This window comes from Stenella coeruleoalba (genome assembly GCF_951394435.1).
Source record: "Stenella coeruleoalba genome assembly, chromosome: 6".
Classification (NCBI taxonomy): Eukaryota; Metazoa; Chordata; class Mammalia; order Artiodactyla; family Delphinidae; genus Stenella; species Stenella coeruleoalba.
In genome coordinates this window covers 55,736,272-55,753,167 of record NC_137151.1, presented here as the reverse complement: position 1 = coordinate 55,753,167, position 16,896 = coordinate 55,736,272, and the positions used below count along the sequence as shown (strand labels likewise).

Here is a 16,896-nt window from a genome sequence, read left to right as displayed (position 1 = left end):
ACAGTTTTTCTCTCTGTGAAAGCATTTCAAAGTCCTCACTCCACGAAATTCTACACATGGGGGAGAGTTGCATTTTCCAATAAGCTACGTTCTACTTCACAGAATAAATGCATTCCAGTAACGCTAATTTAAGGCAAGGTTTATGCAAAGTAAAGTCTATCATACTGTAGGTTATAGGTATAAAATTAGATACATCTCTACGGAAAATTAAACAGTGCTGAGTCACACGCTTCAGGTGAAAACACGACTAAGAAGAGGGGTGGTTCTTACTTAGCACGTTGGATCTTGGAGCTGATGCCTAGAAGTTCTCCGACTGCTGGCAGAAAAGCTTGTTTTTCATGGTTCCTGCCTCCACTCCTGGCTACTTCTAAGATCTACTCTGGCAAGAGGAGAGTTCCCAGGTTTGTGGATTCGCCTGACTTTCTGTGCTGGAACAAGGATTTTGTCTGGCTCTTTCTTTTCCTTGTCAGGCATTTAGAATGACCAGTGGAGTTATATGTCATTCTACAGTTTACTATTAGCCATTACATCTACAGGGGATTGGAGAGCAGAAACATTCGTAAATCAACATACACAATAGTAACCTGGCCATTTACTATGGTTTTACTCTGTGCCAGACACTGTGTGCTTTACACATAATACCTTAAAGAGTCAAGATGCACAAAATGAATTCACTTCCCATTTAATTATTTGGTAGGCTTGAAATTCTACATGTTGACTTTTTTTTTTTTTAACATCTTTATCCGGGTATAATTGCTTTACAATGGTGTGTTAGTTTCTGCTTTATAACAAAGTGAATCACTTTTACAGGATGATGAGCATTTCTTCTTCTAAATTTAATATTAAATTTCATTAGGCAAGTATAATGAGTAAGAAACACTCTATTATCTATTCTTTTATATGTCTGGTTACACATATGCAGGGGACATAATAGGTGCTCAGAAATATATGTTGATGGATCCAATTTAATAACCTGTACTTGCTTTGAGATTTCCCTTTTATTTGTTGCCTGTCAGATTTAGCACCTAAGTATGTATTCCCTCCCTTTCACACCTGTTCTTAAAACTGAGCATCCTGAGAGTGTCCCTGAAGGTCTGTAAGTACATGGAGGGGGTCAGAACAGTGGGCTGGATCTTTAAGGGAATTTGCCAGCACAGTTTTGCCTGCTTTTCACACGAAGGCCAAAACGGATGGTTGCTGAAACTACCACCCTAGCTATGGGGCCAGGAGAATTACGTTGCTGCTCCATCTCCCAGAACCAGAAGTTAAGTTACACCGAAATGCCTGAATCCCCATCCCTCAGACTGCAGAAAGAAAGGACCAGTGGTGCCCAATTATAAAATGTGAAATTACTTAAAAATACGTAATCCTTCAGTAGACTTGCAGGCCAGCTGACTAGGTTATCTTTCGGTCACCTCAGATGACTCTTAAAATCAGTCTGCAATAGAAATTAAAGCTACCTCTCCTGCAACTTCAAAAAATGTTCAAAATTATTCTTGATCAGAAGAAATGAAAGATTCTATTTTTGCTAAGTCGGTGGCATCCGCACAAAGGCAGCTTTCTGATCCTGCATTAAGAGTTACATTATCCCTCTAATCCTGTACTTTGCTATGTAACACAAGAAACTACATTTGGTAAGGATTTAACTCGCCATTTTGAACATCAAAGCAAGATCCAAGACATTGGTTTTTCCTCCCCACTTTCTTTTTCAAAAATAGAGGTTATGGAAAGCCAAAACAACCAGTTCTGATCAACCAACATTGGATGAAGAAGGTTCACTTAAACTTAAAAGCCTGAGCTACGGAATGATTACTTTGGCTTTTCTACTCAAAGTAAAAAGCACCATTCTTAAGACCAACTAATAATACCTGTGTGCACTTGCCTCACTAAAGCAGTAATAAAACAATGTTCTTTCCACTTACTCTGTCTAGGGCTTCATTTAATGGGTCAGGGAGAATGTTCCTAGAACAGTAAGTAATGAATGGAAAATACACCAGCTCCCATATGTAGCGAGACTGATGAGAAATACAGAACTATTAGCATTCTCCATCAACATGATAAACCTCCAGCTCCGACGTCCTAGTGCAAAATTATTTTCAAAAATATTTAGCAGCACACTCCACTGTCTCTTGGTTCCTTAAAAGAAAGTTAAAAATAAACTATAATTCAGTTTAGGAAACTTGAGGTTTTTATTTAAAGCAATTAGCTATTTGTTGTGAGAACTAAGAATATATATAAACAAACTCATTTTGAAATTATTAGGGAATTTCCTGCATACTACTGTAGAAAACCCTGCTTATTCTCTACCACAAGAAAAAGTACACATTAATTATGAGCAACCAGTAACCACAATGAGAAACTGCCGTAAGAGATGAAAGTTCATTTTCCCCACAAAGAATGAATAAAGTAATTAAAATACCATTCACATAAATCCTAGGCCACCGAATTTTGAAAGAGTGCACATTTAAAACTAGCATTATAGCTATTCTTACAGCCAAATGATAATTTCATAGTTAAATTAGAAACTGATTTTACTTGATTAATTAAAATAATAGCACCATTTGAAAAATGCATTTCTTAAAGGACATTAGAAAACCAACCAAACAACATTTTGAAAATGCTATTTCTCTGGTAGCATAAATACATAACAGCCTATGCAACTGTTGTTCTTTCTTTTTCTGATATGAAAGAAATCTAAATCCATTAATTTTTATATAGTATTCAATTTTTGCTGCTTCCTTATTATCAAAAAAATACCCAAACAAACAACCCCTCCTCCCGAAACTGCACAACACAAGGGTTCATGGGCAACACAAAAAAGAAAAATAAAACAGCCAAAAAAGTGCTAGTGCAACTTCAAATATCACCACTGGACATGCCCCTGCATTTTCTTTCATGAGTTGGCCTCATGCTCAGTGTCTGTTCCTGACATTCTTGTTTCAGACATGCTCTTTCATGAGATGTCCATGAGGCGCCCAAGGCTTAGGGGTGTGAAGAGCATTAAATCAGAGAAGAGACAACGAGATCTTGGCCGCATCATTCCCTGCACAGAGCAAGCATCATGATAAGTCACTATCATGCTTCAGCTCTCTGGGGGTCAGAACTGCCTGGTATATATGTTCGTCCCCTCCCGGCTATTCTGCATCCAATGGGCTGCTTGGAACAGGCTGGTGTCGTGTATACCCACCCTGCAAGCATTCTTGCAGGGGTGGAAATATTAGACTAAAAGTGAAAATATAAAACATCAAGGCTGCAGATTGCATATAAGCGTCCAAGCATGTGTGCTTCTCGTAAACCCATAGTCTGTGGATAACAAGGCAGGAATATGGGCCTTTGTACCCAGGGCCCCTGTCTGCTCCTAGCACATGCCTCCATCGTGGTTCCCGAGATGGTCTCTGGCTGAAACACCCAGGATCTAGCAAAAACACACCTCCGTTTCTTCTCTCTGGAGCTGCCCCGAAGCTCTTCCCTAACCCCAGTAGGGTTTTTATAAACCTCTGCAACTTTCAGTTGGGCAGAGTAATGACAAGATGCTATGGCTACTATATCTTGTCACAACACGGTCACCTGCATCCCTGCCCCCTTCCGGCATTAAAGCTCTGTACCTCATGCCTTTTAGACACATGTTACTTATACCCAAGCACAGCCTAGACATGCACTGTCCAATACAACAGCCACTGGCTGCATGTGGCTATCGAGCGCGTGCAATGTGGCTGGTCCAAACCGCGATGGGCTGTAAGTGTAAAATACACGCTGGATTATGAAGACCTGGTATGAAAAAAATGAATGTAAAACACCTCATTGTTTTTATACTGCTTACAAGTTGAAGCGATATTTTGGAACTACTGGGTTAAACAAACTACACTATTAAAATAAACACATTTTTCTTTTTCCTTTTTAATGTGGCTACTAGGAAGTTCAGAATGACATGTGCCCTGCGTTTACACTTCTACTGGAAAGTGCTGGTAGGGATGTTTTCATGCCAGGCTCTAAGGGGTACAAGTAGGTGAGCCCTCTGCTCCCAGGAGGCCTTGCCACAAATAGTTGCAGCACCAGGCAGCTCTGACAAAGCACCCACCAGTAGGAAGAGCAGTAAGGCCAGCTCCACAGAAACGCCAAGCGGCAGGTACTGTGTTTCTCACCGGGCAGCTGGTACCGGGTGAGGAGATTTGCCGGGGCTCACAGACCTGGAAGGAAACAAGTGGATCTGACTCTGGAGCCCACACTCACTCCTGACCCCATGCTGCCTCTCCCTGGATGTTTTTCTTAGCAGGCAAACCTCTGCCTTGGTGTGGAACTGGAGAGCACTGCGTTCGAGCTGGCGTGTGAAGGGCAGAGGCCAGGGAGAAGCAGGCTGGGGGGTGACCTCCTAGCTGCGAGGGGCAGGAGTGGGGAAACCTTGAGGCTAGGCTTGGCCCAGAAGGTGAGGGGAGGATAGGGGCTGCAGATTTGGACCGGCAGCTGGGGAAGGATGGACTGCAGGGACAGGCATTATCCCAGGAGGGGACAGTGAAGCTGGTGGACCAGGAGGGGCAAAGCCTGTGTCCCAGGACAGTAGGTCAGGGAGCATGTGATGAGGGCCTGAAGGAGTGCAGAGGGGATGGGAAAGCAAAGAGGAAGGAGAGTGAGTGCTTGTGATGAGAATTTGGAGCCTGACGCAAGCTGAGGGTGACGTCAAAGATGAGCCAACAGTTCACCTCCTGTGTGAGAATATGGTACAGGTAAGAGAAATGAGGAAATCAAGAGGGTAGCGGGAAAAAGGTAGTGTGAGAAGTGTCTGCCATTTTGTGGCTTCAGGTAAATGACTCAAACTTTCCACCAGGACTGGAATGCTGTGAATAAATTGTGAAACTGAAACAGAACTGAAATAATGGGAAAGCAATTATTGTGAGAGTGGGACAAAAGGACTGTCTTCAGTTATAGAAATGCCTTTCTCTGGATAAATTCCCAGGAAAACAAGTCACAGTGGTGGATAATCATTTCCAGGGTTCCCAAGATGAGACCATCTCAGCAGAGGTTCCTGAAAACGTGTGCAGTGAGCCGCAGAGCACCTGAACGTGCAGTCCTGGAGCTGGCTTACAGGCCCGGCTCCGGGCTTTCTTCTTCCTGTACCCCTGCTGCCAGGCTAGGCTTTGCTACACTCCTTGCTGGTTGGCACAGCTGGCATCTTAGGTGGTGGGCAGTGCAGCTGCCCCGAGAGCTGGGGTCCTGCAGGGAGGCCTGGCCTGGCCCGCCTGGTGGGCTTGCCTTGTGTCCCTCGTTGCTCCCTGAGATTTCCGGCCCAGCTGAGGCATCCTCCATGCCAGGCATGGGAAGGCAAAGTCAGGCCCAGCTGCGGTCATGGTGGTCAGGACCTCGGGTTCCCACCGCAGTGAGTGAGGGCTCAGGTGATCTGAGAGAAGGAAGCTGCCCAGGAGGGGGCTGTGTGGAACTGAAGACTTGAGCTGGCCGCAGACACTGCACACGGTAGGGCCCCAGCCTACATATTCAATCTGAAGGGGACTGTTCCCGCTGCTTAAAATTTGTCCCCAGCCGAAGCACCTGAATGATAGATCTTTATATTTTCAGTCTTTAAAGAACATAAGCCTTTGTTTCTGTGATTTTTCAGGTACAAAGGTAGATCACAGCATCTTTGAGAAGATCTATCGATTTCTAAAGCTCCGTTTACAGAGCCACTTTGCATTTCACCGTATTTTCTTACCTAGGTAATTTCCCAACTTCAGGGGCAGGTTGAGAGGATTAGTGACTTCATGGAGGCATACAGTCCTATGTACCCTGGAAAGGCATTTCCTCTGAAAATCAATCCGTTTAAAATTCAGAACTGCTGACTAAGCATTGCCCGTAAGGCACGTAAAGGATGATTCTTTCTGTTAGCGGGGAGTTTGTAAAAGCGAACGGGTCACGCGAAGGGAAAGCCCCCTGGGAGAACTGCTCTGATGCAGAGGTGGCAGTGGGAGCAGTGACCCGGCCACCCTGGGTGCTCTTCAGGTCGTTTCATGCTCTGACAGAGAATTTATTTACACTACCACAGAGATTTTCCCTGGGACAAAGTCCCACAGTTGCAGGTTCCACAGCTGACTTTTATGTGTTCCAGGAATGTGCTTATTCATTTGTAACGGCACTAAGGCTTCCACTTTGTCATCTGGTCCGAGCAAAAGAAGCTTAGAGACGAAAGTGCCTCCAGTCCTAAGCCATGGGAGATAAGACAGACTCAGAAACTGCAAAGTACCCGAGGGACCCAGCTGGGGTCTCACGGGAGATAAGACAGACTCAGAAACTGCAAAGTACCCAAGGGACCCGGGTGGGGTCTCACGGGAGATAAGACAGACTCAGAAACTGCAAAGTACCCAAGGGACCCGGGTGGGGTCTCTTGGGCACCTCTTTTTGAGAATTTCGTCATGTGCTCTCATCCTTCGCACACCGACGTGCTGTCTAGTTTACTGAGGGAGTGTCATTACGGGGCCTGTCTTGTGCTGAGAGACCCCACCCTGACCACTGGCTGACCACCTGAATTCTACAGGAACCTCTGAGTCTCCCCACTTGACTGCCTCATCTTACTCGGCATTCGGAAGCCCGCGCACAAAATAGAATGTCATAGTCCACTTCCAAGGGCAAATCTTCTCATACTCAGACTGTGAATCCTGAAATACTCACAAGACTAAAATCACAGTTCACGTGTTTTCTAAGCAACCTGAAGCTTTAGGATTACACCTGATCATTAGTTTGATGTGGCTGTGCGAGTGACCAAGTTCAAAAATATTTATATACCCGGGTGAAATTCAGAGACTAACTGAGATATTATGGGATTTTTTTTTCCCTTTTCCCTTTCTGGTGGTAATTTGAGAGAATAAGGAAAATGACATGTGAAAATGGGCATTTGCACCCTCCCCCAGAGTTTGGGGATGGGTCAGGGTGGGCAGCGGCAGGGAAGGAAGAGCTCCAGCCTGCATGGCAGAAACCCAACCTCTGGACTCAATCTCTTTGTATCCCAGTTTCTCATCTTGTACTACAGGGGGCAGAATAGAAGATTTCTTTAGGGCCCTTTCCATCTCAAAGTTCTGTGACTCTGAATTAAGAGTTGTTGCATTTATTAAACTATTTTTGTTTTGTTACCAATGAAACTTTTGTCATTTTATTTCTCATTACTAATTTTTATGGTTTGAAATGTTCAGTAAATAGGAGAGTGCACGTTCCTCTTGCTATTATTTTATACAGAGGGCCAAGTGGTAAGGATCCTACTGACTTGGGCTCGGAATTGGGAGGCGATGTTGCTGGATTTCTGAAAACTACCCATGAGACTCCTGACAGCTCTTAGGGGCCCACAAAAAGCAGGACAGAAAGTAAGAGGCCAACTCCTCTCTGCACCAGGGAATAAACGACTGTTTTGAAGGCACCTTAGTTAGGCCAAGGGGACATGTTTAGTAATCATTTCATTCTGTAATGGCACATAATCATCCAAAAGGCTGAATGCATGTCCATTAGGTTCTGGCTCTTTATAGGATGTCCTGTTCTTTGCTAAACTTGAGCCTGGCCCATGTACCCTTCTTGGCACCCAACTATCATTTTCTTATTAATTTACTGTCTAATTAGAAATAAGGAGCTAATGATCAGGAAGGGAATACGCCTAATTTCACGTTCTTCATAGCGTCTGGAATCTACTGCTGGCATCCAAACATTTTAAAATAAACAGTGTGGAAATATTTTACTTAGCCATATGGAGGAATAATAATCTCTTGCTAAATTGGAAGGAATGTGAATATAGCAGTCATTTAAACAAAGTCCATTATTATTCAAAGGCTACGTTTTGGTACTTAATACCAGTGTTAATGGGGTAAGAGAAGCATGATAATTTTGGGACATCTGGCTCATTAAAAGGTAGGCCTGCAGATTCTATGCAATATCTTCAATTTATATAGTTTTAAAAAACAATGCTTTCAGGATGCTCAATAACTTGAAACTCATATATCCTAGCTTAGAAACATATTTAATTATCTTGAACAAATGAGTTCAACATATCTCTTCTAGTGACAAGATGTTCCCACTTTCCACCCATAGTTTGTGGCCTAGCAGACATTCATTTTATAACCCAACTGGGGAACAACGATACTCCATCCAGCTTTCAGGTTTAAGCACAATAAAGGTAAAAAGTACCTTTGGAATAAAAACCTCAGCCTAAGCACCTACACGTATCAGCAATTACCGAAAGAAAAGCTCATTAGGTTCCAACCTGGAACATGTTCAACACAGTGAAGAAAACACAAGAATCACGTCACATACTAGAGAACTATTTTAATTAACAATGACAGCCACACTGTCCTGGGAAAATACACTGGGCCAAAAGTATTTTTCCTTCCTACCTCTGCAAATTAAGATGTGGCCAAAAATGCAGGCCCTGGGCAGTTATTACATTTAAAGCAAAGGCAAGACATCTTTTAAAAAGAATAGCTAAAATTTCTGCATTGAAGTGCGTTAAAAATGCCAGACTGAAACAAAGGGAAGTGCAAGAAAAGGCTTTGAATTAATAACGAGGTTGAATTACTTAATATTAAGGACAACAGAATACCTAGTTTCAAGGGGATAGTAATTTCTTCAAATAACACAATATTTTGAACACAATGGTTCACGGTGCTTTAACATTTCATGACCCTAAGTTGACTACAGTTTACACTGAAGAACTCTTAGGCCGTACCTACAAAGGCCAAGCATCGTGCAAGGTTGGCCAGGGCCAGAGTATTTTGTGGAGACACTGGAAGAACATTAAATTTGGAAGGATATCTTCTAGGAGATGGGCAGCTGATAGGGAATGGTGGGTGATGCAGTCACAGAGCACCCTGCTACCCATGTTTGGAGCAGACATGTTTCAACGAAAATGGTTCAGACGGGGACATGCTTTCCTGGTTAGGAAAGGTCTGGAAGGCTGGATTTGGGGCTAACTGGTCTTCTCTTGTCGGGCTACTCTTAGGCAAAATGAGGTCCTGAGGGCTTATCTTCCTTGCCTCTCAAGTCATACTTAATGTCTTCTTGTTGCTTTCTGGACAACTGTGCTGCTCAGTCTTAATCCCACGAAGTAATGAGCCCCCTATCCCTGTGGGTTCAAGCACATGGTGGGCAGCTACTTTGTGTGGAAGCCGTACAGGGGCTCCATGTGTTGGATGGCTGATTGGACAAAGTGAATTTGGAGGTCCCCTCCAACCTTGTGATTCTGTGCTTTACAGACAGCGTATGAGTATCTGACTTCAGGAATAGTTAATGAAAGAGCTCAAGGTTCTCTTGATTTTGTCATTCTTTAAAATACATCAGGGATTAGCTGCTCTTAAAACATTACTGATCATCAGTTAAAGTTGGTACCACTAAATTCTGGAACTGAGAAATGTGAATAAATAAGTTTTCTTGCCTCCATAAATCTTAACCTACAAATACATGTATACATGTAATACACACATGACCCCAAGCAACTATGCTCGATTTATTATGACTTGGTAGTTTCACACTAGGTAGATAGTGTTTAGGTACAAATCAAACTTGGGCTGACGTTTAGCATTTTGAAACTGGGAACTCACTTCCGAAGTCCTCTGGTCCAACTCCTTTATATATTGGCATTTCAGTGAATTGCTTACACACACTACTGCCATTCCAAAGCAAAGACTACTTTTGAAGAAAACGTTTCATAAGCAATCCGTCCACATATCAGTATAAACTGTTCCAGGTAAAAGTACAGAGTTATAAAACAGTTCTTAATATTCCCTAACCTATAAGTATGGCCAAAAAATACTTCTAAAAAAAGCCTAAAAGCTACAGGCAGCTATTTCCAAAAAAGAAATATCAGAGGTTGTTGCTAGTTTTATATTGGAACTGATACAATCTATTAGGGAAATAGCTTTTTGAATTATGAAAACTCATATCCTCTTTCAAGGTCAAGGTCCAAGTCTTAAAACTTTTGTGTTCTCAGCACAGTTCTTAGTACTGTTCCCAAACAGAAATGAAGATATATGCAGTGAAACATCTAAATTAGCACTCACATCCAGAGTACGCACCAGGTAAATTAGCACATAAAAGCCCTTAATAGTAAAGTCTGGCTCTACTTCAAATAAATTTGATTTATTCTAAAATGAAAAAAAAAAAATCACCGAACTTTCATACACTTCTTGTTTATCACTACATCATACAAACTCCTTGAGCTCAGTTCATGAAAGACACTGTTAGAGTTTCTCCCAAGGATAAAACCTCAGAAACAAAAATGCAGTCAAGACTTCTTCCTCCCGTGGGAAATTATGACAGAAGAAGAGAAAAAAGCTGCACATCAAGGATGTAAGGACCAAGTCATGATAAATCTGCCTAGTTAATCAAAACAGAACCAAATCTAGTAGAAGCTGTGCTTCCAAGGTCAGGTCGACCCTGGATCACTGCTGATCCCTCAGGGAGCCTGCACACATCATTCTGCAGCCTTGCTGGCTGCACAGGTGTATTACTGGGAGAAATTACTTGAACGTTCACAGAAGAGTTCAAAACGATGGGAAAGAAACATCAAACGAGGAAAGAAAGTACTCATATACTGCAAATAACACTGTCTTCCTAACAGGGGGCTTAGGACAAATATTTGGGTGTAATCACAGTGATTGTGCTAACTTCTAGAATGGATATGTCTATAATTTTTTTGCTTAATTTTATTTAGCTTGTTCTAATTTTCATTTCATACACACAATACAGAGTATGTAAATGTAAATAATTTATTTTTTGGTGTGAGAGGGTTTGATGCTTCAAAAGCATTTTATAAAGAGGGAGCTAAATTGATTTACTAATAAATCAATATGTAATTGAGATGTGTTAAAGCATTAATATTCAAATTACATTAGGGCAGGCGGTCCATTCTGGAGTTTAAGATTATATATAAAGTGCATTCTACTTTTAGTACGTAATTTTCATACCTTATTCGAAGTACAGGGTACTTATTTTGAACATGAATATCTTATGAGAAAGTTGATTCCCCTTAACTAAATATTAGATTCAAGATGGTTTGCTACATTCCTAAGTATTACTGAATAACAGCTGACAGAACCTAAAGCTCTGATTTCATAGTGGAAGCTAGTGGAGAATGGGATTCACTTGGAAGAAATGTCGTTAAAACATTTTAAATTAACTATTTCAAGCATGAAAAATAGCATAGCAAATATAAAACAAACACCCAGATGTCCACCACCCCTAGCTTTGTTAAATACAGTTGACTTTTGAACAATATGGGCTTGAACTGCACAGGTCCACTTATATGTAGATTTTTTTCAATAGTAAAAACTATAGTATTGCACAATTGGTGGCTGGTTAAATCCACAGATGTGGAATCGTGGATACGGAGGAACTCCATATACGGAGGGCTGACCGTAAGTTATATGCAGATTTTCGACTGCACAGAGGGTCAGGGCCCCCAACCCCCAGGTCGTTCAAGGATCAACTGTATTAACATTTGGTCTTCTTTGTTTCAGATTTCTCTTTCCTTTTAAAGAAGTGGAGCCAGATTATACTCCTCAATGCCTTTTTCTCTACCCGCACCCTGTAGAGGTAACCACTATCTTGAATCTGTCTTTTACCATTCTAATGAAAAATTCTACCTTTATTGCATGTGCCTGTATCAAAAAATAAAGATAGTCTCAACCTGCATATTTTAAAATTTATACCATAGTGTCATGCTGTGCTTATCATTCTACCAATGTTGCTAGAGATTTATCTATGTTGCTACAGATAGCTCTAATGCACTTATTTCAGCCCTTCTATGTGGTTTCACTGTGTGAATGTACTGCCATTTATTTAACCGTTTTCCTACCAATGAATACTCAGTATTTCCCCCTAATACTCTGTTATGAACAGTGCTGTCATTAATCGCCCTCCTGCAGAACTGTTCTCTCAGCTTGACCTCAAGACAAAGCATCACTCAGTTCCTCTGGGACTCTCACTCCCCACGTTGGACAATCGTGGCCTGGCCATGAAATATTTCTCTCATTGTTTCCTCTTCTCCACTGCCCACCCCTTCTTTCTACCACTGATACAGTTCAAGCTATTATCTCTAGACTACTGACCTCCTCATAGGCCTCCCAGGTGCCAGGCTCATCTACTTCAAATCAATCCCCCACCCCTACTGCCTGCTGGAAGAATGCATATAAAAGCCCAAACTAGCCACGCCATGCCCTGTAATCACTCCCACTGCATGTGGGACACAAGTTCCCCAAACCAGGCCTGTGTTTCTCTCTGCTCTTGTCTCCTTTCAGCATCCCCCTCCTGCTGGCAGCTCCGCCTGTATAACCCATGCTGTCTCCGAGCCTCTGCTTGCGACTGGAAATATTTCCCCTGTATACCCAGCCAATGCCTCCTCAACCTTTAGGCCAGCTTTGGTTTCACACTGACCAGAGAACTTCCCTACCCATCTGCCGTGCTCCCAATGCAACCTCTACGGAGTCCAGCACTTGCACGTTTCACTGACATTCACAGAAAATCACTTGTGTTCCTCTGGAATCGAAGTGCTACTTGAGGGCAGGGACTGAGTTTTATTCAACTTTACATCTCCAGTACCCAGAGAAGCATCTGAGATACTAACAGGCTTTCAGACACAGGCTGAACTGAAGTGGAAGGTAGCCAATCCATTAAGTACAGTTTCTTTTCATAAGGAAGGAGAGCCAGTCTATTTAAAACAAGTAATTACTACGGAATATGTAATGAAAAATGACGTATTCGGCCCTCGGTGACAAGACATCTGTTAGCTGATACTTATGCACTAACAAGTACAATAAATGATACTAGTCGAGGTGACTACAGCACTGCAAGTACCTTCTGAATCATTAGATTAACTTACACACAGCCTTTGTCACAGTTGTGAGCACTGTATTGTCACCTCCAACCTAGAACCTCCAAGTCCTTCACGATGCCACCATACATGGGCAGAATCTAGATGGTTTTCAACATCTCCTCCAAGACATGATCACATTCTTTACCCACCTGTGACCAGCTCCCTTACTTCTGCATCAACAGATTTTCTCAACAGTCGCAACAAGGCAGGTATCCCACCAACATTCTTCATCGCGATTTTATTTTCATCTGTAGACTTGCCAAAAACAAGGTTTCGGAGGGCACCACAAGCATTCTTCTGAACTTCCAAAACTCTGTGGTCCAAAAGGTCAACCAGATGCTTGATTCCCCCTAACCTACACACCTAGAATGAAAAATATTAGGTACCAGGCCTAAGTGACATGTGGTCAATCAGAGATCAAACAAAAGTCTGTTATGGAAAGATCACGGAAAACATACAACTCCAGATCATTTCAAATGATTATTTTTTATTCTAAAAAAATACATGTTCTATAAATTTTAAGGACACACTCTAAGATGAAGCTCTTTTCACAGGTTCATGGCTTAAAGAAGGGAAGGGAGACTTAGGTGGCTTAACGGCCACGTGCAGGTAACATGGTCATACGCCAACCCTCCAAATGTACACAGGGATTATGCTGTCACTTCCAAGTGAAATGCACAAATACACGACCACAACAAAGCTGTATGCAGGGTCGAAGACAACACAGGAAGAGATTTTTTTTTTTTTTTTTGCGGTACACGGGCCTCTCACTGCTGTGGCCTCTCCTGTTGCGGAGCACAGGCTCCAGACACGCAGGCTCAGCGGCCATGGCTCACGGGCCCAGCCGCTCCGCGGCATGTGGGATCGTCCCGGACAAGGGGCATGAACCCGCGTCCCCTGCATCGGCAGGTGGACTCTCAACCACTGCACCACCAGGGAAGCCCCAGGAAGAGATTTTTGACTGAAGTCGTTTGCTTTCTAGAACTGTTTCTCTAGGTGACTCTCCCTAAATTTTCTTCTATTTGTCACTTCATTAATATTTATGTGAATATTTTGGGGCTTTATTTACTGCATTCACCTTTAGTCTGTAACTGTGTGTTGTTCTAAATTTTAAGGGGTGAAAAACGCGTAAGTTCCATATGACATTGCAGGAGGAAAAAAGGTCTAAAATGTTAAATCTAGCCAATATCAATGACTCACTATGTTTCTGTAAAAGCCCCAAAAGCTTAAAATCTGAAATAAAATATTCCTATATGTTCGGTATTAGTCATGGTTATAAATCCTTTACTTAATTGTGTGTTGGCACCGATTCTGACCAGAATCTCGTAAAATACATGAGTTCACAAGTACATACTATAATTTGTATCTAATAGATTTATAGAAAATACTTTTAAAATGCAGGTTAAATTGATTTTGTTTCATGTTTTATGAATAAGCTAATGAGTGGACACCTGATTTGAAAATGCTAAATGTACTTCAAGAAATAATCTCATCCCAGATTTTCCCAAGAAATATTGAAATGCACAGCTGAGAAGTAAAAGAGTCACTGGTATCAGAACACCCCTTGAAAAGGGCCTCTAGATCGCATCTGGTCATTTCTTAAGCACACAAGCACGCAGCTGCTAAACGGAAAGGCACTGCTCGGCCCTCCCCATTCCCCACCCTGCCACCTCTGGGCATCCCAGGCACTGGTCCTGTACCTCTAGCTTCACTTTGTTGTCGCCAAAGCACAGGTGTTGCAGGTAGGCTGCTGCGTTTGCCTGAACTGACGGGAACTGGTGCTGCAGCATGTGAATGACTTCAGGTAACTCGGGATCACGCCAGGCAAACTCCCTGCACGAGAAAAACGCGGCTTCAGAAAGGAAGGCCCGTGTTCTACCGATACACTGAACAAAACATTTGTCAGAGAAGAGAGCTCAGCGGAGACAATGGGAAGTTACAAAAATCCTAAAAGAACTATATATATATATATGTATGTATGTAAATAATTTTTATGCACTGATGAACATATCACAGATGCTTATGATCTTAAAGAAATCATGATGCACAGATGCAGAGAAACATTCAGGGTAACAAAGAGGTTCTTAATATGGGTAACTTTTCCATTCTTGTTTTCCTCCTCCTGATTCTAATTTTACGCCTTTCTACCTATGTAAGAAATTCGCAGGTGTGAGGCTCAGGTAAACAAGTGCACTTCAGCTAGGTGAGATGTCACTCCTGAGGAGGGAGGAGCAAAAGCCAGTGGAAATACTGTGTGCCTGATGATTTTTAAGAAATTTAATATATATGGTTGCTCTCGATTATAAGAAACATAAAACATGATAAAAAATGTTTCTGCAGTAACCCTATATCCAGAGAAAACAGCTGTTGACATTTCCCACTGGTGTTTTTTTCAACATATGCAGGCAAGTGTGCACATGTGTGTGTACAGAATTTTTTTCAAAGAATTGGATTATTACTAAATAGCACGTACTATTCCGTGCCAGGCACTATTCTAGGCATTTTATGTATATTAGTTCATCTATTCTTAAATTGACCTTGTAGATTTGGAGGTTGAAGCAGAAGGGCTAAGCGACTTGCCTAGTGTCACCCAGCTGGTCAACAACAGAACAACATTTGAACCCAGGCATCTGCCTTCAGAGTCTGTGCCCTCACCCCCGTGCTATCCCACTTCTTGTACAATAAGTATACAATCATATTAAATATACATACATACTTTTATACTATGTTTTTTTCAGGTAACATCACATTGTCAGATTTTCTGATGTAACTTGATCGGCTCACTGTTTGGAATCCTTGTTAAATGTGATTTTATGCTTATGTTACATAAAGACCAGCTTCTTACAAATGGTTCACAAAGCAACAAATCTGCAGACTTTGATAACAGGATGGAGTAAACTGTTAATCAAAAATGAATTAATCCTGAAGAAACTTAAAAATAAATCTTTAAATTAATGACCCAGTGATACTTCTATGGCCCAGTTTTTAAAGGCCCACAGCCTCTCTGGGAAGGCTCCAGTATGAACTGGTACATCCACTACAGAGGGTCAGGTCATTCCACACCTGCACACACACATTCATATCACACATTGGTGCATTCTTACTATGCTACAAGTGCCGGAACAGGTGCTGGAGATACAAGCGTTGAATAAGACATAATTTTATGTATAGGGGCTTGTATGCCAAACTAAAAAAGTCTAGTCTTAATAGCAATAACATGAATAATTACGTATTGAGATTATCTGCGTCAGGTATTCTGTCAAGAGCTTTATAAATATTATCTCACTTACCTTGACTGTTGCCCCATAAGGTAGGCACTATCAAATAACATTAGATATAGATAGACGAGGGACCCGGGATTAGTAATTAAGAGGTGGAGGTTAGTGGTCTAATATGTTATCACCACGCACAAGAAACAGAAAGCTGGTGGAGGTCTTAAAGCAGAAGCGTGAGAGAATGCAACAAGGTCACATTTATAAGGAAGATAACTCTGGTGGCCAAGTAGAGAATATACTAGAATCAAAAAAGACTGGTGGCAAGGAGACTATCCCCTATCCCCACATTTGCTCAAAATAGGACCATCCTTGATTTTTCTCTTTCCCTTATCCTTCTCATCCAATCCATCAGCAAACTCTGTTGACTATCTCCAAAATATTTAATATAAACCAAATCCATCCACTCTTTCTATCTTGGCTGGACCCTCTACATGCCACTTACATGTTCTCTCTGCTTCAAATATCACTCCCTCCCCCAACTATTCTTTGCACGGCAACCAGATGATCTACTGAAAACTGAAATCAAGGGTGAGATGGAGATTTCCAGCTTGGGGAATAGACTGGATGATGATGATGTCATTAACAGGCATTAAGAAGACCATAAACGCCGAGAGGCAGGATAACGCAGCAGAAGAAGCACAGAATTTGGAGTTAGATTGCCTATGTTTAAGTCCCAGGTCCTTCAATTGTGATGTGATTTTGAAAACCATTTACATAGAACTTCAGTTTCCCCATCTGTAAATTAGGAACAATAAAACTATCATGTCTAACTTTTTCTTAGGCTGGCTA

The 16,896-nt window shown here is 41.9% G+C and overlaps 1 protein-coding gene across 17 annotated transcripts in view; it reads right to left on the bottom strand.

The window, feature by feature from the left end:
- PKP4 (plakophilin 4) overlaps positions 1–16,896 on the bottom strand; it is a 252,351-nt gene that overhangs the window by 26,243 nt on the left and 209,212 nt on the right. For all 17 annotated transcript variants that reach the window (XM_079925012.1, XM_079925014.1, XM_079925023.1 and 14 more), the window contains 2 exons: positions 14,533–14,661; positions 12,982–13,195 (listed from right to left, as the gene is read on the bottom strand). In XM_079925012.1, coding sequence (XP_079781138.1) covers positions 12,982–13,195; positions 14,533–14,661 — 343 coding nt within the window. The remainder of the gene's footprint in view (positions 1–12,981; positions 13,196–14,532; positions 14,662–16,896) is intronic.